We start from the raw sequence: 23,117 nt of genomic DNA, 5'->3' as shown, positions 1-23,117 counted from the left end.
CTAATTCTTTCCCCCTGCACTGGCTCCACTGCACTTGTGCCCGATGTCTCATCACATCATGCAATTCCCATATTTACACACTGTGAGCTATGAGGCAGGATGACAGGATGTGCTTGAGCAGAAGCTGGAAGATGTCGCATTGGATCCACATTTACCAGTGGTAAGAAACCTCCAAGGTGGCAATGACAAGGAGGCCGATTGTGATAATTGTGCAGGTAAACAGTGATGATATAAATGCCAATGAATTGTGGTGTGATGTAATGTAATGTAAATTAAATGAGCAGCACACAGAGGTTATAGGCTGTCAGATCACTGACAGCTTGAAGTTAGTAACACCAAGAGGGGGCCTCGGGTTTGCAAGTAGAAGTCAGCTATATTGAACTGTCATCAGTGCCTCTGGACCATTGGAAGAAAGTTCAAATGGTTTTCACTGCCTCCCAGCGGAGAAAAGATAAGTGCAGTGTCGCTGGGTACAGGGGGATTGACGAGGCTTGAGACCCAGGTGCATCCTTTCTGTCAGGGCAATGCATGGTAAAAGTGGATAGCAGCAAGTATGGGACTAATCCAACCTGTCCTCCTGGAACCTCTTCTATCAGCTCTGTCATAGTGAGAAGACGCTCCACCATCTCTCTATCTCTTCTCCATTGCTTTTTATGAGCACTCTATTCCTGAAATGACACGAAGAAAGAGTGCAACACAATTCTCCTGCATCATGCTCCTGCTCATCATCAAAATCATCATTGCAGCACTCGGAGGCCTGTTCATGTGTTCATCCATGCCTGGCACTGCATTGAGCACTAAGGATTGGTCATAGTGACCATATGTGGCACCACTCTTTGTTTTGATGCACATTGTGGCCTGTGTTGTCACTGTGCATGGGATGTTCATTTTACTACACATATCATGACCACGATACGATAGTGACACTATACTATAATGACCAGCCTACCACCTTACTACCATGCACGGCAGACTTTGCTAGATCATTGAACCATTTCTAGTACCGAACCCATGTGCATGACACGATCCTATGACTGCTCACTTATTTTGCTACCTCCAGCCAATTGTTTATTGTGATGTCAGCTGACCTCCTCCTTCTGTCCACTGGGAATAGTACTTCCGGTTGTAATATGACATTACTGGAATGAAAGTCTGTCATGTGATCCAGTCTCAGTTTCATTTTTTGTTGTGAGCAGAACACAGCTCAGCTACTGTTGTCTTCAAACATTCTACCTTTGTAAAAATGTTATTTTGTGCCTGGTTTTAATAAATGAACAAACAATCTCTTGTGAGTGATTGGTGCCTTTATATCATTATAAAAACATGCCACTTCCCACCTTTTTCCACAGCATCTACAGGAACGCCTCTTGGGAGGTGTCACTAAAATGTAGAGTCGCCCTTTCTCACATTCACGCTGTGTCCACTGCATCCCCTCAAATCAGTGATCTGTGTGCAGTTGGTATGAAAGCTGCAGGGTTCCCTTGAGAATTGTGCTTCAAGCTTGCCTGTGCTACCTCCCTCCTCCCCATCTTTTTGCCAGACTCTTCACAGCCCTGACACTAATTGGCTACATATCAGAAGATCACAGCAGACATCCTGCGGGTGCAGCCGTTCACTCCAGAAATAATCATGGAGTTGGGACGTTGAAGAATCTGCAGCAATCAGCCCTAGACATGCACAGATATGAGTGAATGAAATCTGATTATTATTTTATTTGCAATTATGACTGACAATCCTTTCAACATTCTTCTTCCCAAGGTATGCCATCTGGTTAGCTTCATACCATGAAAGTGTTAACAGATATGCAAAATGTATGAATGAATTAACTTAGCTTACAAATTTTAGGGTGTAATCATTCTAATATTATTATTGTAATCATGTATATACTCGAAAATAAAGTTCACATTTTGACATGCCAGATGGAAAAAACAAACACATTGCTCAAAAAGTGTATTACAGAGTTACCAGATGCCCAATTACTGCAATGCAGCCTTTGCAAACTAAAATCACAGAAATACTGAATACGCTTAGTTGTTTTGTCAGTCATTACATTTTTCACTGCTTAAATTAAGTTCAAAAATGATTTTGCGTCAAAGGATATATTGCAACTCGTGCCACAGATTGTGGTCTGGCTGACTGATGTATTCTAAGGACAAGACTTCTCTTCCTTACCTTCACTCAAAAAATAATCAAATAATACAATAACACAGCTATTTGTTTAAATATTTGAAGTGATGGAATAATTCAACTGGTCAACTGCTATTAAAATGGCAAAACATTTTGCAGTCTGCAAGATGTCCATTTTATTTCCTTTGTATACAAGAAGCATTTAAAAAAACCTCAAAAATATTTTTGTAAATTATTTGCAACATTTATTATATAAGCAAACACAATACATATTGAAATAATCAATAAAATGAAAAGAAAACTTTAATTTAAAAATAAATCTGTAAAGCTTCATTTGCATGTGGCTGAACAACTTACAGTTCAATGTAGATTGTTAAATACAAAATGGTTGAAAGGCAATTATCTCTCTGGGTGCTTGGCAGTTCAATTATTTGTATGACTCACAGAGAGAACCGAACTTGTTTCTTTCAGTCAAATTTGCTTAAATGCATGTCCTGAGAAGTTATTTCAGTTCTACTGCTGTGCACATCTGGAATTCTGCTGATAGCTGCAAATAAACCTGGTGAATGTTTAGTGTAGCTATAAGTCAATTAAAAAGAAGAACAATTTGGAACAATAGGTAATAATAATATTTGAAATGTTGATGAGTAAGAGGCACAGGAACATAATGGTAATGTCAGTGGCCTAGTTTGCTGGATGCTCAGAGTTCAAATGGCTCCAGATTGAGAAACTACATTTGTTAAATCTGGCAATTTGTCAACTGACATCAGGGATTAAGTGACTATGAAAGCTACAAGATTGTTGGAATAAACCCAACAAGCTCAATGTTTTAAAATTCTGAAAGCGATATGGCAGTCAAATAGAAAATACTTCCACTTGTGGGGAGACCAAAGCAAGGGGCCATAAAAACAAGCTAGTTATCAAAAATCCAATATAATATTTAAGAGGAAATTCTTCACTTAGACAGTGGTGGGAATGTAGAACTTGTTACCACAAGTAGTTGAGGCAACTCGAATAGATGCATTTAACAGAAAGTGAAAAAAACACGTGCGGGAGAAAGGAACAGAGCATTATGTACTGATAGATGAAATGAGATGGTTAAAGGTTTATGTTAAACTGACTGGCCTGTTTCTGTGCTACAAATCCTATGCAATCTCATTCAGGAAAGGAGCCTACCTGCCACATTTCCAAAGTCTGACCTACATGGGTGATGGCGACCTGAGCAGTCCTATTCTAATGTCTCCAGCTAAACTAAGGATGGACAATAAATGCTATCTTGCCAGTGTCACCCCTAATAGAAAATGAACAGTGAGTACTACCTAGATAAATTTTCCGGTCCCCCCCCCTCCCCCCCACCATCACCACGCCATGGGAATTGTTGCGGAAGGGATGGACAATTTGATGGCCCGTCGAAAGGTCCGTTGACCTCAGGGACGGGAATTTCCGGTTGCTGTTTCCCACTGAAGTAATTCAGTAGAAAATAGTTCTGTTGTGCAAAATCATACTATCATTCGGCACATGCAAACAAAATTACATTTGTTTAACAATAGCGCATTGTTGGTGATTTGAAATTCAAAATCAACCTGCAACAGTCCTTGTTGTAAATGGAGTTGTGCCGAGGGGTTGGCTTCACAGGGCAGAGCTCATAGAATCATAGAATTTACAGCGCAGAAGGAGGCCATTCAGCCCATCTAGTCTACACCGGCCCTTGGAAAGAGCATGCTACTTAAGCCCCATGCCTCCACCCCGTAACACAGTAACCCCACTTAGCCTTTGGACACTAAGGGGCAATTTAGCGTAGCCAATCCACCTAACCTGCACATCTTTGGACAGTGCGCGAGGAAACTGGAGCACCTAGAGGAAACCCACACAGAAACGGGGAGGAAGTGCAAACTCCACACAGTCACCCAAAGAGGGAATTGAACCCGGGTCCCTGGAGCTGTGAGGCAGCAGTGCTAACCATTGTGCTACCATGCCGTTGTCTCCATCAGTCTAAGATAATGTGCGCCTGCAAGTAGATTTTACCAGCAGAAGTGGGATTTGCAAGAGTTTTCCACCCTGGATTATTCAGAAGACATTTTGGCACCTGAGTAAAGTCCTTCCTAAAAAGGGTCCAATATGTTTTATATATTTCATTCTCCTGGTGGATCTGCCTGCTCTGCTCACTGAATAGTTGACCAGCTTGGTTTTCCATACCACTCCATTTCGTGGCTGGCCCAGCTCCTCTGATATTGATGTGGATGTGTACCAGCATGACTAAAATTGATTGGCTCTGAAAAATGGCATTCAGTTGTGGGATGCAAAGCTACAGTGGCAGAGCCATCCATGGAGAACAGTCCTTTTTTTCATGAAGGACACAAACATAATGTTAAAAATCATTGAAGTAGAGGTTAATGGTTCACTATGCCACATATATACACTGGTGGTGCATAGCCTGCAATTTGGTATTCATACGGAGGTCTTGTAACTCTGTAGGTAGCACCACGCCTCTGAGTCAGAAGTTCCTGGTTCAAATCCTGCTGCAGATTTTGTTGACCACATATTTCAAACTGGGGGATAACCAGCCTATTAAATCTTCCAACACTTCTCCTCTATTCCCCTAAGGAGGAGAAAAGTGTGTGTGAAGGTATGAAACAAACAAGTATCCATTAAAATTAATCGTCAGAAAATCACGGACTAGTCATACTGCATTTTCTGCCCATTAATTTTAATAGACAGAAAATTGCAGACGGCAATGTATACTGCATGAATGCAGCAGGTACATTGGGACTTTTACTCCATAATGTCTGCCAACTAGCCAGGTGGGAATCGAGTTCTGGTACACACTGTTCATTTCTTCTGCAGTACCACTAGACACATTGAAAAATATTATTCATAATCTTTTAACAGATTTTTATTTGTTTCAGAATGTTCCAGATAAAAGTGGTACGGGGAAGAAAATAAGTAGCAATATTTCTAGTATATATATATTTAATCGAATTACTGTAAGTGATTCATTTCATGAGAGCCAGGCTATTTTCCAGGCTGTAGGTTATTAGCTGTCGAATGTTTCCATTATTGGTTTAGAAAATGACGTATTCTTTCTAAATGGAGTATCCCCAGTCTTTATTGTAGTGACGCCCTGTTTTGAAAGAGAGAGGGAAAACAATTTGTGGGTTAAGTTTAGAACAAATATTTTCAACAACAAAAGTTCCCTTTTGGTGATGTCAGTAAATACCAGCTGTGGACACCATCATTAGCAAAGGCTATATTAATCATCAAAACTTCAAGAAGTTTTAAGGATCTGAGACTGGATTTTCCACACCCGGCGCCGAACTCGGGTGGAGAATCCAGTTTCCCGCATGAAATCGGGACCAGGGCTGGTTCAGTGATTTCTCCACCCGCCGGAAAGCAGTATACTCGGGAAGATTGCCACACCGATTATCCGCCACCACAGGCCATTGCCTGATGCCCGCCCCGCTATACTCCGCCCCCTACTGGCCGAATTCCCAACGGCGTGGACCACTCATGGTCCTGCTGTTCGGGATACTCACGAGGTGGCTGTGGACTCAGTCCACGGTCAGGCCGATCGGATGGCGGGGGGGGCCTCATTTGGTACTGGGGTATTTTTGAGTGGGCAGTCCGGGTCAGGTGTGCGGCCGATCGGGGGCACTATTTCCGCGCTCCAGGTCCGCCATGGAGCACGCCGCGACCGCTGGAGCCCACCGCCATGCGCATGCGCAGACTCTGACCCGGAAGTGCGTGGGGCCATATCAGCAGCTGGAGCTGTGAGCTCCATGACAGCTGCCTTCTAGCCCCCTCCAAGGCTGTGAATCTGTAGCCTTTTCACGACGCGTTGGACATAGTCCCTGAAACGGAGAATCCACCCCCTGCTATATTTACTAATTGTCTTACACTAATGCAGAGATTTTCCAGCTCTGTCCACTGCCAGAATCATTTGATCCCACCGATAGTTTTTTTTTATAAATTTAGATTAGCCAATTATTTTTTCCAATTAAGGGGCAATTTAGCGTGGCCAATCCACCTACTCTGCACATTTTTGGGTTGTGGGGGCGAAACCCACGCAGATATGGGAGAACGTGCAAACTCCACACGGACAGTGACCCAGAGCCGGGATCGAACCTGGGACCTCAGCGCCGTGAGGCGGTTGTGCTAACCACTAGGGCACCGTGCTGCCCTTTCCCACCGATAGTTGATGGACTTTTGGCGGAGTACCAAATATTCTGTGGCGGGGTTCTATCACGGCAGGGACAGAAAATCCTAGCCTTAGTGATATCGGATTATTTTGTTAGGGATACCCATTCTAATACATCCGACAACTTTTTGCATGTTGTTTGTTATCATCACCACGAAGGCCATGAGGGGTCGTTGATAGATTTCCCAGTGAGTTTCATGGAATATGAGTTCCCATTTTGTGCGTGTGGAGGCTCAGCAAATAGGAGTTTAAAACGCACAGCCCAGACCCCGACCGGCATTCCCGAAGATGCCCAGGCTGGGATGCAAGCATTGTAAACGCGGCTGTGGATCTTCTTTGTTGTCCAAATAAACTGGAGTTTGTATGATGCCCAGCATTGGCGGAGTTATTACATCGGCGATGAGGAGCAAAACCGAGATTCCTGAGAAGTCTTCAGAGTGAAAGAAACAGCTCTCCGTTAAACAATGAAAAATTCCTTTTTTCAGTAAATGGCAGCTGCAGGGTTTTAATGGAGAAGACTGGGCCCAATATGCAGAGCACAGGTGTCATGTGAGAGTATCTTTAAGAAATGGGTGTTTATAAAAATATCTGTGGTGGATGTACGTTTAAGAAATGGGTTTTCATCATTGATGTCAGAGTATGGGTGGAACTGGGCTGTCTGTATGCTTTTACATTCGCTTTAGGCTGTTTGCTACAGGGTTGTTTAGTTTTGTTTTAGATTTGGAAAAGCTGCAATCACAGCAAGATGTGTATGACTCTCTGTAAGCTTATGAATGTTCATTTGGTGATTTCAAAGTGGTAACTGTTCTCAGTAGTGAAGTTAAACCTGATATCTTTCTGTAAAGAGGTTTTTTTTAGTCTTATGGATGTTGCAAGGAAAGATTAAGAGTTACTTAGAGAGTACTGTATTCTTTGGGGGATTTATTGGTGTTGATAGTTGTTAAGATGTTTACTGTGGGTTTTATAAAGTGTTAACTGGTTTCATAAATAAACAGTGTTCTAATTTAAAAGTACTGTAGATTTCTGTTGCATCACACCTGCAGAGTAGGGCCGTATGCTCCCCATAACCACAATCTATTCAAAGTTGTGGGTCAGGTGAACTCCTTGATACACTTTGGGGCTCTGTAAACCTGTCCCATAACACAGGCATTATTTATTTCAGGCTAATAACATTGTTGGAGATGAGGAGCAGAAAATAACCTTCCTGGCAGCTTGAGGACCCCACTGTACATAGGATCATAGAATCATAGAGTTTACAGTGCAGAAGGAGGTCATTCGGCCCATTGGGTATCCACTGACTCTTGTAAGGAGCACCCTACCCAAGCCCACACCTCCACTCCATCCCCGTAACCCAGTAACCCCAACTAACCGTTTTGGTCGCTAAGGAGCAATTTAGCATGGCCGATCCACAAAACCTGCACACCTTTGGACTGTGGGAGGAAACCGGAGCACCCGGAGGAAACCCACACACACACGGGGAGAACGTGCAGACTCCGCACAGACAGTGAGCCAAGCCTGGAATCGAACCTGGGACCCTGGAACTGTGAAGCAACGGTGCTAACCACTGTGCTACAGTGCCGCCATTTCAGCATAATAAAAAGCCGAACCACCCAGAGTCCCTGACTCGAAAGCTTTTGACAGCTCGTACAGCTAGTGTGAAACCACTGTGACCCAAAGCCATCAATCATTCTCCAAAGAGGCCATTTTAAGATGGCCAGGAAGACCCTGGGAGAACCTATCACTGAATTCCTCAATAGATTGTGAAAACTGGTGGAAGACTGCAAATTTGGCCTATCCCTGATTGAGATGCTACGTGCTAGATTGGTGTGGAATAAATACTGAAGCTCCTGGTGGAGTGCAATCTAGACCTGAATAAAAGCCATTGAGATAGGCTTGCCTCTGGAGAATATGGAGAAAGGGACTGAAGTACTACAAGGAACACCTAACAATGGCATCTTCAGGTTAGGAGAGGAGCCTCGCACAGGGAAGTCCATAGTTTAAATGAAGGCGCCTGTGGGAGCCACCCATTGCCTATACAAAACTCCACATGGCCTCCCTGGCAGTCGAGGAAATCATATAATATCTCCAAGTATACCAGAGAAACCACTCTGGAGAAATACAAGTGCCGGCTAATGGACTACTGTAGAAAACAATGCTGCCATACTCAGCAATACACGTATTACCCAGGCAAGAAGCCAAGGCCAGCACTGTTAGAGAAAGTAGAGACTGAGCTTGGGCTTCTGGAGGGTTAGGGATAATTAAGCCCATACAAATTGTGGAATGGGCTGCACCCGTTGTTCCTATCTTCAAACCCGATAAATGAGTCCGCCTGTGTGGGGATTATCAACTTGCAGTCAGCCGTGTCTCAAAATTGGTCAGGTACCCATGCCATGAATAGAGGACTTATACTCCAAACTCACAGCTGGCCAGACTTTCACAAAACCATACATGAACCACACCTACCTCCAGCTCGAACTAGCCAAAATCTTCCCTAAATACATCACAATTACCATTCATGAAGGTCCACATGATTATACTTACCTACCCTGCGTGGTCTCATTGGCATATGCCATACACCAGAGTGTCATGAAGAATATGCTCAGGAGTACCCAAGGTGGCAGTGTACCTGGGTGATGTTCTGATTACAGGGACTACAGAGCAGGAGCACCTAGCAAACCTAATTTTCAATTTTCAAAAGCAAGGTAGATCTTAAAAGAGAATAGTATGTTTTCCAGGTGAGTGACATAACCTACCAAGGCTATCAGGGAGACAAAAAAAGGCCTACACCCAAGAAAGACAAAGTTAAAGCCATTAGGGAAGTACCTGTTCCACAAAATGCCAAAGAATTGAAATCTTTCCTGAGACAATTATTATGGGAAGTTCATCCTGAACTTGGCCTCCTTACTGTCGCCATTTCATCTGCTATTGAAGGAACACTAGAAATGGCCTTATGAGGTGCCATTAGAGGCCTTTGAAAGAATAATATGGCAGCCACTATTGGTAAAATTTATTGGCTCATTATAACCCCGAGGAGTTCATAATGACAAGCGATGTCTCTCTTTATGGAGTCGCTATGTTACTCCCAAATAGTTGGAAAGACGGCACAGAAAGACCTATTTCCAGCACATCCTGGACTCTTTTGGATGCAGCGTGATGCTACTCACGGATTGAGAAGGAAGGCTTGGTGGTCATATTTGGTGTAAAAAGAATCACCAGCATGTCAATGAGATAGTGACAGGCCACAAGCCTTTATTGGGCCTTTTTAAAGAAGATAGGGCAATCCCTCCTTTTGCCTCTGCCCAGATGCAGCATTGGGCCTTGTTATTGGCAGCCTATGAATAGTTCTAAGAGTAGCACCCAGGATCGCGAATAGCCAATGCTAATGCCATGCATTGTCTCCCACTGCCCACAAGCCTGGCACCTTTTCCTTTGTTAAAAGAGGTCACAATAACCTTGAATTTCTTAGAAACTCGAGCGGTGTTGGTGAAGCAAATCAAGGTTTGGACACAAAAGGAAACAATGTTATCAAAACTAAAACACATGAGCAACAGTATTTGAGGACAACTCTCTGATGACATGAATCCATATCTCACTGAGCGAGAAGAATTTAGTGTTGAGGATAGCTTAATCCTACGGGATTTCAGGTACTTGGCTTTGGCAGATTTATTACATTGTTAAACACAGATATTAAGTCATCGTTGTATTTGAATGGGGTGTCAAGCAGTGTGGGGATGATAATGCCCTCATACTGTGATGTCAGCACATTTGCTCCAGTGCATTGATCTAGAGGTGCTCAGAGAGTACCATGCATAGGAAAGGGGATTTTAAAAGGCCCTTATGTGGGGAAGGGGAGAAATATACTACTGGAGGAAAAAAGTCAATTTGAGGCATTAATTGTAGATGAAGTTATGCTAGACAGTCCTGTGCACAAATTTGTGCAGGCTCCAAATGAAAAAAATTAAAAAACGCTTATTGTCACAAGTAGGCTTCAAATGAAGTTACTGTGAAAAGGTCCTAGTCGCCACATTCCGGCGCCTGTTCGGGGGGGTACTACGCATTAGCCAGAATACTGGGGAGCAATAGGCACATTGGTTGTGGAATAGGCCGCATGCTTTTGGGCCTAAAAATCTCAATTACATGGGGAGTCATTATGTGTGAAATGGGTATTGCAAAATATTACCCAATTTGACAAGTTGCTTTGGCATGACTGGGCAACAACAATCTAAAAGGGCACCTCAACTTTGGTGCAACCTAAAAATACATGGAACCGAATGCAAATAATTTTGAGCTGTAGTTAGTGATCAATACTGTGGGATATAAATCTGAATATTTATAAAGTTAATTTTGACAGTTTTTTGATCTTCGAGGGTCAAGCGTTATGAAGGTAGGCAGGGAAGTGGAGTTAAGGCTGAAATCAGGGGCGGGATTCTCCCCTACCCGGCGTGACGGGGGGTCCCGGCGTAGGGGAGTGGCGCCAACCACTCCGGGGTCGGGCCTCCCCAAAGGTGGGGAATTCTCCACACCTTTGGGGGCTAGCCCCGCGCCAGAGCGGTTGGCACCAGAAGACTGGCGCAAAAAACCGGCGCCAGCGGCATTTCAGGCCCGCCGCCTGGCAGCGGGGCTGGCCAAAAGGCTTTCGCTGCCGCTGACGTCACCACCGGCGCATGCGCGATGTGGGTTTCTCTTCCGCTTCCGCCATGGCGGAGGCCGTGGCGGCGGCGGAAGAGAAAGAGTGCACCCAGGGCACTGGCCCGGAGTCTGAGCGGGGGGGGCCCCGATCGCGGGCCTGGCCACCAAGGGGGCACCCCCAGGGGTCCGATCGTCCTGCGCCCCCCCCAGGACCCTGGGGGCCCGGTGGTTCAAACCTCGGCGGCGGGAGAGGCCTCCCAGCAGCGGGACTTCGGCCCATCCGGGCCGGAGAATCGCCACAGGGGCCTCGCTGATCCGAGTGGCGTGATTCCCGCCCCCGCCAATTCCCGGGTGGCGGAGAATCTCTGCCACGGCGGGGGCGGGATTTTCGGCGGCCCCAGGCGATTCTCCGACCCTGCTGGGGGTCGGAGTATTTCGCCCCAGATCAGCCATGACCTTTCCGTGTGGAATTTGCACATTCTCCCTATGTCTGCGCGGGTCTCCCCCCCCCCCCCCCCCCCCCCCCCCCCCCATAACCCAAAGATATGCAGGGTAGGTGGATTGGCTACATTAAAATTGCCTCTAAATTGGAAATTTTAAAAAAAAGATCAGCCATAATCTTACTGATTGGTGGAGGTGGCTTGAGGGACCAAATGACCCACTTCTGCTTCTGTTTCTTATGGTAATGACAAATAGATGGTGACGAATAAGAGTCAGAAAGGTTTAGGTCAAGGGCGAGGTTTAGGGAAAGCAATGAATTCAAAGGACCAAAAGTGCTGAGAATGAAATTGTTGAAGATAAGGGAGAAATTAAAAATGGGTCTTGGAGCAGCAGTCAAAATGCACACACAAATCGATAATAATAATAATCTTTATTGTCACAAGTAGGCTTACATTAACACTGCAATGAAGTTACTGTAAAAAGCTCCAAGTCGCCACATTCCAGCGCCTGTTCAGGGAGAATTCAGGGAGAATTCAGAATGTACAATGCGCCTAATAGCACGTCTTCGGGGACTTGTGGGAGGAAACCGGAGCACTCGGAGGAAACCCACGCAGACACGGGAAGAACGTGCAGACTCCACACAGACAGTGACCCAAGTCGGGAATCAAACTTCGGAACCTCGTGCTGTGAAGCAACAGTGCTAACCACTGTGCTACCATGCCGCTACAGAGAGAATTAATGTTACATAGGATGGCTGAGATTATAAAAGCCATTTAACCAGTTGCAAACACATTCTGTCACACCTAGTCGTGAATAGCGGTGGGCAAGTAAGCAACTCACTGGAGGAGGAGGCTCCACAAATGTATCTACCTTCGTGATGGGGGAGCCCAGCACATCGGTGCAAAGGACAAAGCTGAAGCATTCGCAACCATTTTCAGCCAGAAATGCTGAGTGGATGTTCCATTTTGGGTTCTTCTTGAAGTCCCCAGCATCACACATGCCAATCTTCAGCCAATACAATTCACTCCATGTGATATCAAGAAATGACTGAAGGTACTGTATACTGCAAAGGCTATGGGCCCTGACAATATTCCGTCAATAATAGACTTGTGCTCCAAAACTAGCCGAAGCCCTGACCAAGCTGCTCCCGTACAGCTACAACACTGACATTTACCCGGCGATGTGGGAAATTGCAAAGTTCGGTGCACAAAAAGCAGGACAAACCCAAACTGGCCAATTACCGCCAATCAGGCTACTTTCAATCATCAGTAAAGTAATGGAAGGGGCATCAACAGTGCTATCAAGTGACGTTTACTCAGCAATAACTTCTCACTGACATTCAGTTTGGTTTCTGCCAATGCTAATCAGCTCCTGACCTCATTACAGCCTAGATCCAAAATGGACAAAAGATCTGAGCTCAAGACATGGGGCGAAATTCTCTGCAGACCGTCGTAACGCCGATTTCCGGCGAGAAAATCCGGTGTACATGACTCCGGCGTCGGGGCCTTCTTTTAGGCCGCTATTCTCCGTTCCCGGAGGGGCCAGCAGCTGACTGACGCGATACGCGTCAGTTTCACCAGCTGCGGAAGTGGTGAGACCCGGCGTTTTTTGGAGGAGGAGGAGGAGAGAGACTGACCCGGCGTTTGGGGGGGGGTTGCGGCATCGGGGGGGGGTTGCGGCATGGGGGGGGGGTTGCGGCATCGGGGGGGGGGGGGGTTGCGGCATGGGGGGGGGGTTGCGGCATCGGGGGGGGTTGCGGCATCGGGGGGGGTTGCGGCATCGGGGGGTGGGTTGCGGCATCGGGGGGGGTTGCGGCATCGAGGGGGGTTGCAGCATCGGGGGGTGGTTGCGGCATCGGGGGGGGGGTTTGGGGGCAGCGGCGTGCAGAGAGGGGGGGCGACGGATGCCCGGGGCCAACGCACTGTCGCCCCCCCCTCTGTACGCCGCTGCCCCCTACCCCAACCACCCCCCCCTCACCACCCCTACCTCCCTCCCCACCACCCCTACCCCCCTCCCCACCACCCCTACCCCCTCCCCGCCACCCCTACCCCCCTCCAACGCCGCCCCCCCATCTCTCGCAACGCCGCAACCCCCCCCCCTCAACGCCGGGTCCCCCCCCCTCAACGCTGGGTCCCCCCCCTTCAACGCCGGGTCCCCCCCCCCTCAACGCCGGGTCCCCCCCCCCCTCAACGCCGGGTCCCCCCCCTCAACGCCGGGTCCCCCCCCCTCAACGCCGGGTCCCCCCCCTCAACGCCGGGTCCCCCCCCCTCAATGCTGGTACCCACACCCCCCCCTCTCTCCTCCTCCCCCCCTTCCTTCCTCCGTCCCCCCCCCTTCCTTCCTCCCCCCCTTCCTTCCTCCGTTAGTGGGGGGGGGGGTGCAGCGTTAGTGGGGGGTGGGGGGGTGCGGCGTTGGAGGGGGGTAGGGGTGGTGAAGGGGGTAGGGGTGGTGAGGGGGGGGTTGGGGTAGGGGCAGCGGCGTGCAGAGGAGGGGGGCGATGGATGCCCGGGGCCAACGCACCGTCGCCCCCTGATGGTGGCTGCAGGTAAGAATCATTCGTCCTGTGAAGGCAGTATGAACATATTGACCAGTGACATACTTTCCTCTCTCTTGCAGGACAAAGTGGTTTATATTTCACCCAATCCTCCTTCATACATCTCACTTAATCCTAATCCCTCACTGTCTTCTGATTTACAAACTGTGGATAGTCTAAGAATACAGTTCATGGCTTTCCCCATTCCCCTTACCCAACCCTTCCCTTGAATCTTTTCTTGATTTCGGTACCCACCTGGCTACCTGCTCACAGGAGGAATGTTGTGCGGGAATGTGGGGTGAAGAGGATCAAAAAGGCGATTATGGTTAAGCATGATCACTCACTCTCACACTTAGTCACTAGCTCCGGCTCTGCAAATGTTTTAGAGGGTAGCATGGAGGCAAATTATGCTTGTGGTTTAATCACCAGAAGCAGGTGTTGCAGCCAGGGAAGGGGAAAGGCAGGTATAAGCTCCCTTAAAGGTGAGCTCACACATGCGTTCTGCTACAGAGGACTGATGAGGACTTTGATGAGGCAGGATATGGAAAGGGTTGATGTGCACGCACAATGAAATTCATGGTGCTTTGGCAGAGCTGCCAGAAACAATGCTGTCACTGTGAAGGAGCAAGGAGGAATCTAGCACCAACTTGGCACAGGATTGGAGCAGAGCTTGAAATCTGTCTTTCCGATTATGGAAATGGTGACCAACTCTAAGAATACCTACAGACCCACCCATGATGTAACGTCTGATGGTTGATGTCTCAGCTTCCATTGCAGCATAAGCAGAGGTCACCCAAAGTGGAATGCTGCAGTCGATGATCAGACTGGAGTCTTGCAATCTTTACTTTCTGCCATGTAAGTTCAGTTTCCTGCCTTGCCGGCTCAGACTGTTGCCACCATCACTGCAGATGGCAGTGCTCAAAGGAGCTTGCAGATTCTCGCAGCATTCCAGAAATCTGTTTTCCAACAGATGACTCGGATTTCTGAGGCGCCACCCCAGGATAATGGCAATGGTTCCATGGTGAACAAAACCTGTTGTCCACCTTCAGGAAAACAGCAGTGCTTCTCCCACCAATGCCAGTTCCCAGTGCCCTTCTTCTTTCAGTCAGTCAGTGTTTCAGTCAGTCAACCCAAGCTGATATAACCCAGACCAACATGGTGCAGTCTGAAACCGGGCCCATGGAACCAGAGCTGCTTGAAGGATTCTGCACGGCTATTTACAGTCTCGCTTCAATAGAAGCTCAATAACTTTCCACCAGCCATGCTGCAGCCACTGGGTCAGCACTGCATATTTAAAATTTGTTCACAGGATGTGGGCGTCACTGGTTAGGCCAGCATTGTGGCTTCACAGTGCCAGGGTTCAGTTTCGATTCCTGGCCTGGGTCACTGTCTGTGCGGAGTCTGCACGTTTTCCCCGTGTCTGCGTGGGTTTCCTCCGGGAGCTCCGGTTTCCTCCCATAAGACCCGAAAGACGTGCAGTTAAGTAATTTGGACATTCTGAATTCTCCCTTTGTGTACTTGAACAGGCACCGGAGTGTGGCGCTTGTGGCTTTTCACGGTAACTTCATTGCAGTGTTAAATAAGCTTACTTGTGACAATAAAGATTATTATTATTTTATTTATTGCTCATCCCTAATTGCCCTTGAGTAGGTGGTGATGAGCAACCAAAGTGAGCAAACATGGCGAGTATGAAAGAACTAGGACAGGCAAATGTACCCAGAGGACAGACACAAGGGAATGCACAAGAATTATTAGTTGATGTTAGGATGGAATATCAGTTGGTTTACATGATAAAACTGGTTTGGAATGGTGTTTTTTGTGTTGGATTTCATTTCAGTTTTGTGGTTGAAGACACTGTGATGGTCAGTGACAGAGGAAGATGTGTGGGAGTTTTGGTGAATGGGGACTTGGGGTTCTGTTCACTGGTACTGTATTCAGGTGAGTTGATCGTGGGCAACTCGGCCAGAAAGGTAAACAGTTGGTTACCATCTCCCTTTCTCCCTTCTCCTCCTCCTATATCTCCATCAGTGTTTGCTGTATACCTGGTTTGGGTGCAATCTAACTAAAAAAAATGGAGTCTGTTCTGGGCGGGATTAGAGGGGTTGTTTCTGGAGCGACAAGCGCCGAGTATGACCCCGCTATCTAACGGCACTCTGGCTTTTTTGGCGGGCCTCAATGGGGATCGTTCATCAGTGCAGGGAGAGATTGGTGCGCCATTTAAAAAATGGTACCCCCCTGGGCCCGTGTGGCATCAGTTGTGCCAGCAAGCCATTCTGGTCAGAGACCAACCAGCCGGGGTCCTCTGATCATCTGGGAGACCCCTCCAAGTGCTGTTCCACCTGGTCCTTGTTTATGGGGACCAGTGCTGAACAGCGCCTGACTGGGCTCTTCTTGGAAAGACCGGTAGGTCCCGGAAAAAGGTTCGATCTGGCGTCGGCAGAGATAAGTGAACTTTTAAACTCACTTAACTCTGCAACTCTGGGTCCTGCCCCTTGTAGCGGCATCAAGATCGCTAATAGAAGAGTGAACAGACTGTGTAGAATAGTGCCATCCTAACTTCTGCCAGCATTCCAAACATTTGTCTGCATGCTGTGCTGGCCACATCTACACATTAAGGGAGCAGAGTTCTTTGTGGTGTAGTACATCTGTGCACATAAATGTGGTGCCTGCAAAGCTACTTGTGTACAGTCAACGACACTCTGCACCATGGGGAAGCCTGCTATAATGGCAAAACCATAAACATGCACTGCCTACTTCTCACTCTCCTGGTAAAAAGGAGCTTCAGTCACCCCCCTTCTCCTTCACTAACGACAAACTGGGAGATATGGAAATTTTGCCTGTTGCAGCCTGGACGGACCCCAACACAAAAAGATTTTAAGCAACGGTCACCTTCACAGCCATTAGTAGTGCATTCCCGCCCTGTCCTGAGGGCTACACATTTGCCTGCATGAGAGACCTTTTCTAACTATTCCTTCTCAAAAAGACCAAAGAAAAGTACAGCACAGGAAAAGGCCTTTCGGCCCTCCAGGCCTGCGCCGACCATGTTGCCCATCTAAACTAAAATCTTCTACACTTCCGCAACACCAAACTCCAAGTGTGGCCTAACCAAGGCTCCACACAGCTGCAACATGACCCGCCAATTCCTACACTCAATGCCTCAGCCAATGAAGGCAAGCACGCCGCACGCCCCCTTGACTACCCTCTCCACCTGCGCTGTCCCCTTCAATGGCCTGTGAACCTCTACACATAGATCTCTCTGGCTGTCAATGCTCTTGAGGGTTCTGCCATTCACTGTATATTCCTCACCAGCATTAGACCTTCCAAAATGCATTGCCTCACATCTCTCCAGACCAAACTCCATCCACCATCTCTCCGCCCAAGTCTCCAAATGATCCAAATCTTGCTGTAACCTCTAGCAGTCCTCACTGCTATTCGCAATTCCACCAACCATTGTGTCGTCTGCAAACTTACTAATCAGACCATCTACATTTTCTTCCAAATCCTTCATATATACTATGAGCGGCAAAAGTCCCAGGACTGATCCCTGCGGAGCACCACTAGTCACAGCTCTCCAATCAGAAACGCACCCTTCCACTGCTACCCTCCGCCCTCTACGACCCAGCCAGTTCTGTATTCATCCCGCCAGCCCACCTCCGATCCCGTGTGACTCCACCCCCTGCACCAGTCTGCCACGAGGGACCCTGCCAAAGGCTTTACTGAAGTCCATATAGACAACATCCACTGCCCTACCTGCATCAATCATCTTTGTGACCTCCTCGAAAAACTCTGTCAAGTTCGTGAGACATGACCTCCCACTCACAATATTGTGCTGCCCCTCGCTAATACGTCCACTTGCTTCCAAATGGGAGTAGATCCTGTCTCAAAACATTCTCTCCAGTAATTTCCCTACCACTCACTGACCTGTAGTTCCCTGGATTATCCGTGCTACCCTTCTTAAACAAAGGAACAATATTGGCTATTCTCCAGTCCTCCGGGACATCACCTGAAGACAGTAAGGATCCAAAGGTTTCTGTCAAGGCCTCAGCAATTTCCTCTCTTGCCTCCTTCAGTATTCTGGGGTAGATCCCATCAGGCCCTGGGGACTTATCCACCTTAATATTTTTCATGACACCCAAGCAGCCTGACCTCCTCTGTGTTGCCCCCTCCTCAACCTCCATGTCATATTTCAAGTCAAGGGAGAGGGATTAGAGTGCATGGATAGAATTATAACACTACTGCTGCAGTTCTCTGACCTATATAACTTGTGGCTCCCTACTCGTCGTGAAGAATCGGTAAATTTATATTAATATCTTCTGGATAGTCAATATGTGATCATTTCATTATCTCCTCAGACATTGAGACTCAATGCATCAAAAACTAAGTTGCTTATTCCTTCCAGACAATCACACCTTTAAAATGCTCAAGTACTTTCTCCAGTATTAATAAAACTCTTTCCAATGCTGCCCTGTCTCATATATTTATCGTGGACATATCATAGAATTTAAATGAAATGAAGTGAAAAATGAAAATCGCTTATTGTCACAAGTAAGCTTCAAATGAAGTTACTGTGAAAAGTCCCTAGTCGCCACATTCCGTCGTCTATTCAGTGAGGCTGGTACGGGAATTGAACCGTGCTGCTAGCTTGCCTTGGTCTGCTTTCAAAGTCAGCGATTTATCCCTGTGCTACACCAGCCCCATTTACAGTGCAGAAGGAGGCCATTCGGCCCATCGGGTCTGCACCGGCTCCTGAAAAGAGCACCCAACCCAAGGTTAACACCTCCACCCTATCCCCATAACCCAGTAACCCCACCCAACACTAAGGGCAATTTTGGACACTAAGGGCAATTTATCATGGCCAATCCACCTACCCTGCACATCTTTGGACTGTGGGAGGAAACCGGAGCACCTGGAGGAAACCCACGCACACACGGGGAGGATGTGTAGACTCTGCACAGACAGTGACCCAAGCTGGAATCGAACCTGGGACCCGGGAGCTGTGAAGCAATTGTGCTATCCACAATGCTAACATGCTGCCCCAATGACGGTGACTCCAAATGTTGCATCTACACCTTTTAGAAAACAATCATTGCCTTTACTCTGGTTTTGACTTCTTCATTTAGCCACTGGTCGTTCTAATTTTCTTCTTCTTCTCCAGGGGATATATTTCTTTCACATGTTCCTGTTTGTTTTCATTCCTTCATGGAATGTGAGCATCACTGGCTAGGCCAGTATTTATTGCCCATTCCTAATTGCCCATGAGAAGGTGGCAGTGGAGCTCCTTGAAGGCTTAAGGGATCTTAATATATTCTTATTTGTCTTCTGTTTGGTTTTCCAATTCCTTTTGTAATCGAACATTTTTTAACACTCTATATATTAGAAGTATGTTCTTTTCATGTTTCAAACCTACATTTGTCATAGCTTAGACTATAGTCTTCATAGAGGATGATGTGCAATATGCAAAAATAATTGTAAGCACATTCTACTTAAACTGATTTATTAATTTTCTAACACATAGTGGATGTTGGAAAATATTTCCCCATTATTATATGCAACACAACTATGCAAAGAGTTCTGGGAACTATCATTATTGAGTGGCTAGTCAGCTATGGTGGATAGATAAATACTAAAGCTGCAAATAGGTGACTTGGTAGCACAGTGGTTAGCACTGTTGCTTCACAGCGCCAGGGTCCCAGGTTCGATTCTCACTTGGGTCACTGTGCAAAGTCTGCACGTTCTCCCTGTGTCTACGTGGGTTTCCTCCGGGCGCTTCCGTTTCCTCCCACAAGGCCTGAAACATGTGCTTGTTAGGTGAATTGGATGTTCTGATATCTCCCTCTGTTTACCCAAACAGGCGCAGCAATGTGGCGACTAGGGGCTTTTCACAGTAACTTTATTGCAGTGTTAATGTAAGCCTACTTGTGACAATAATAAAGAATATTATTTTAATTATCCATCCCATGTTGTGAATGTTTGTATGGAATTACTTGAAATTTCAACCATTATTTTTCTTGTTACAGTTCTTTACATTTTACCTCCAGTATATTAGAAATCTCCATTACCTAAACAGCATTTTTATTGGACTTTTGATGATCAACTTTTTTGCCTTTAATACAACTAATTGTATTACTCCTGTTTTCTCCTCTCCTTAAGTTCTCATATTACAATTGTTGTCATGTTATGCCTTCGAAATAATACTACCTGTACTCATCTGCCAAGCTTGATAAAGTTACCTTTGTAAAATGCTCTGCACTCTGTACCCTATGTGTCACAGCCACATTTTCATGATTTAAACTAGCAAATGTTTTCAACCTTATTAGTGAACTACACCCTCTGAATCTCATAGCTTGCTCTTACGCTTCTTGCAAAAATATAAAAGCATGTCAACTAACATTCAATATCTATTTATCTATACTTAAAGCCTATCATTCACATTTCTTAATTGACCAAAATTGCTTCTTAGCCCTCAATCATCAGTATGTGACTCTAAAACAACAAAAGAACTGTATGCAAGATGCCACTCATCCATAAATCTTCAATATAGTTGGATTGAACCAGTTAGTTAAATCCAAGATATGATTGTTGAAACAACCTTCTGAGCTTAGCCATTTTTTTCCATTACTGTTCAAACCAGCGTCAAGCACCTGTCAGTGCTGGCCTCCTCCTCTACACCCCCAGCCTCGTATATCTACAGCTGTCAGTGAGGTTTCTAACTACACAGCTCCTTTTCAGATGGAACACATATATTCAACCACACAGGGATTCAGATTAAAACAGAGAGCCCAGTGTGAGCAGAAATTCCAAATTAACTGGTCTCTCGATACATAAGGCATTCACTCTGGGTTTGCATAATCCAATCAACAAGACTAGTTTTAGCAAGGTTGCTTATAGATGGAAATTAATTTTTCAGTTTTTGTAAACATTCTGAAAATGTGTTCAGAGATGATAAATTGCCAGTTATTATCTCAGATCCACTTTCACAGAACACAGAACAGTACAGCACAGAACAGGCCCTTCGGCCATCGATGTTGTGCCGAGCAATGATCACCCTACTCAAACCCACGTATCCACCCCATACCCGTAACCCAACAACCCCCCCCCCCTTAACCTTACATTTTAGGACACTACAATCCACCTAACCCGCACATCTTTGGACTGTGGGAGGAAACCGGAGCACCCGGAGGAAACCCACGCACACACGGGGAGGACGTGCAGACTCCGCACAGACAGTGACCCAGCCGGGAATCGAACCTGGGACCCTGGAGCTGTGAAGCATTTATGCTAACCACCATGCTACCGTGCTGCCCGTGATTTTCAGATTTTCTTTTTCCTATTTTAATTTATTGGACCATATAAAGGATATTGTCAACATTAAATCTCACAGTTCTACCCTATCCTTAATTATCAAGTGGACGGGGCAGCATGGTGACACAGTGGGTTAGCCCCGTTGCCTCACGGCGCCGAGGTCCCAGGTTCGATCCCGGCTCTCGGTCACTGTCCGTGTGGAGTTTGCACACTCTCCTCGTGTGTTTCGGCCCCACGACCCAAAGATGTGCACTGTAGGTAAATTGGCCATGCAAAATTGCCCCGTAACTGGAAAAAATGAATTGGGTACACTAAATTTTAACAAAATAAAATTATCAAGTGGACATTTTCAATTAAACATAATGTGATCATCTGATCTCCAGATGATTTCATCCCAAATATAACTACCCCCCCCCCCCCCCCACCAAGATGGGCTGGGAGACCCCTTGGATACACTGACTACACAGAAATTGTCTGCCAAGTTTAGACCATTGATGGGAAATTCCTCCGCGTGTGAAACCATCCGAAACCTTGTGTTAGAGTCATAGACTTCAAATGATTCTGATTCACTGAACAGAATAGTAACCCAAAAGAATTCAGAAGGATTAAAAGCAGTTCCAACTCCCTAACTCCTGGGTAACTATTCTACTGACCCCCACCACCCCCCCCCCCCCCCCCCCCCCCACGGCCCCACACACACACGCTAACCCCAACTCCCCACTGGACCAACTACCTCCCTAAGCTCCCTATACCTAATTACCGTCTGGGCCCAAATACCCCTCCAACCTGACTACCCCACTGATTCCTCCAGCTACGCCAGCCTGACCACACCCCCTGCCACCCAACCACACTTCCGACCCAACTACCATCTCCACCCCCCCCCCCCCCCGACACCCCCCACCCCCGCCCCCAACCTTCCCCACTCCGACTACCTGACTACCCCTGACCCTCCGGACCCACCCTACCTCCTTACCCACCTACCTGCCACTCTAGCCCCTTACCCACATATCTTACATGCGTAACAATCTGTACAATACTTCCAGAGCCTTTAAAATCCCTGTTTAGTGCTTTAAAAAGGTGGCATGGCTTGGCTTCCCCTCACAATTATACAGGATTTATAAGGCACACAATCTGCAAAACAAAGAAGGCCTCCCAGAACAGGTAAACTCCTCATCTCTGAAGATACCTGTTTGGAGGCACAGGCCAGAAATGTGGAGCTCCATTCATCTTAGGGTAAAAATTAGGAGTGGAGTGGCAATCCAACGGTGATTGCCACTCCTCGGATGACTGGCCCTTATGGTTTCAGTTAAATTTAGATCCAAAACATTACTTGGTGCACAATACATTTTTGTGTTTAACTTTCTCTGTGCAACGTTATGCACACCTCGAAATGCAATTGTCTATATTCCTTTCGGTGGCAGAGTAGCCCTTTGAAGGGGCGTGTCCTCATGGCTATATGACTGGTTCAGGGCCTATGGTGCGGGAGCGCGCAAATCCTGAGCAATGTGGAGAAAGCGCAGGGCCCGGGTGCGCGTTAGTGAACCTGGGAGCCAGAGTGTGAAGATCTGCATGGAGACTCTGTGCCTGTAATATAAATTACCCTTGTTAGCTGCCATAAACATTTTGTTCTTCCTTACTGACGTCTACCTGGTATTGACTTGAGCCACCACATTTTCAGTACAATGGTAATGCAGCTATTTACATGTACCATCCCTCCCACCCCTCAAAACAAAATAGACTTACATGTACTTCTGTAGCATGGTCAGACCAGATCGTAATAGGCTGTTCAGTTTTGTAATTATGGATCTATAAGTAACAGTTTACACATTATATCACAAAACAGGTATATGGTAGGATGAACTTTGAATTAAAGGCCCTTTTAAATGTTTG

General features: G+C 46.6%; 1 protein-coding gene across 1 annotated transcript in view; it reads right to left on the bottom strand.

Moving 5' to 3' along the window:
• Positions 1-5,004: 5,004 nt before the first annotated feature.
• spag8 (sperm associated antigen 8) overlaps positions 5,005-23,117 on the bottom strand; it is a 73,023-nt gene continuing 54,910 nt past the window's right edge. The window contains exons 5-6 of the mRNA XM_038790767.1: positions 22,971-23,033; positions 5,005-5,248 (exon numbers count right to left, since the gene is read on the bottom strand). Of these exons, the coding sequence (XP_038646695.1) occupies positions 5,162-5,248; positions 22,971-23,033 (150 nt within the window). The 3' untranslated portion in view covers positions 5,005-5,161. The remainder of the gene's footprint in view (positions 5,249-22,970; positions 23,034-23,117) is intronic.

The sequence above is a fragment of the Scyliorhinus canicula genome, chromosome 3 (genome assembly GCF_902713615.1).
Source record: "Scyliorhinus canicula chromosome 3, sScyCan1.1, whole genome shotgun sequence".
NCBI classification, from domain to species: domain Eukaryota; kingdom Metazoa; phylum Chordata; class Chondrichthyes; order Carcharhiniformes; family Scyliorhinidae; genus Scyliorhinus; species Scyliorhinus canicula.
The sequence above is the reverse complement of the archived record's forward strand: the minus strand, read 5'-3'. Positions and strand labels throughout refer to the sequence as shown.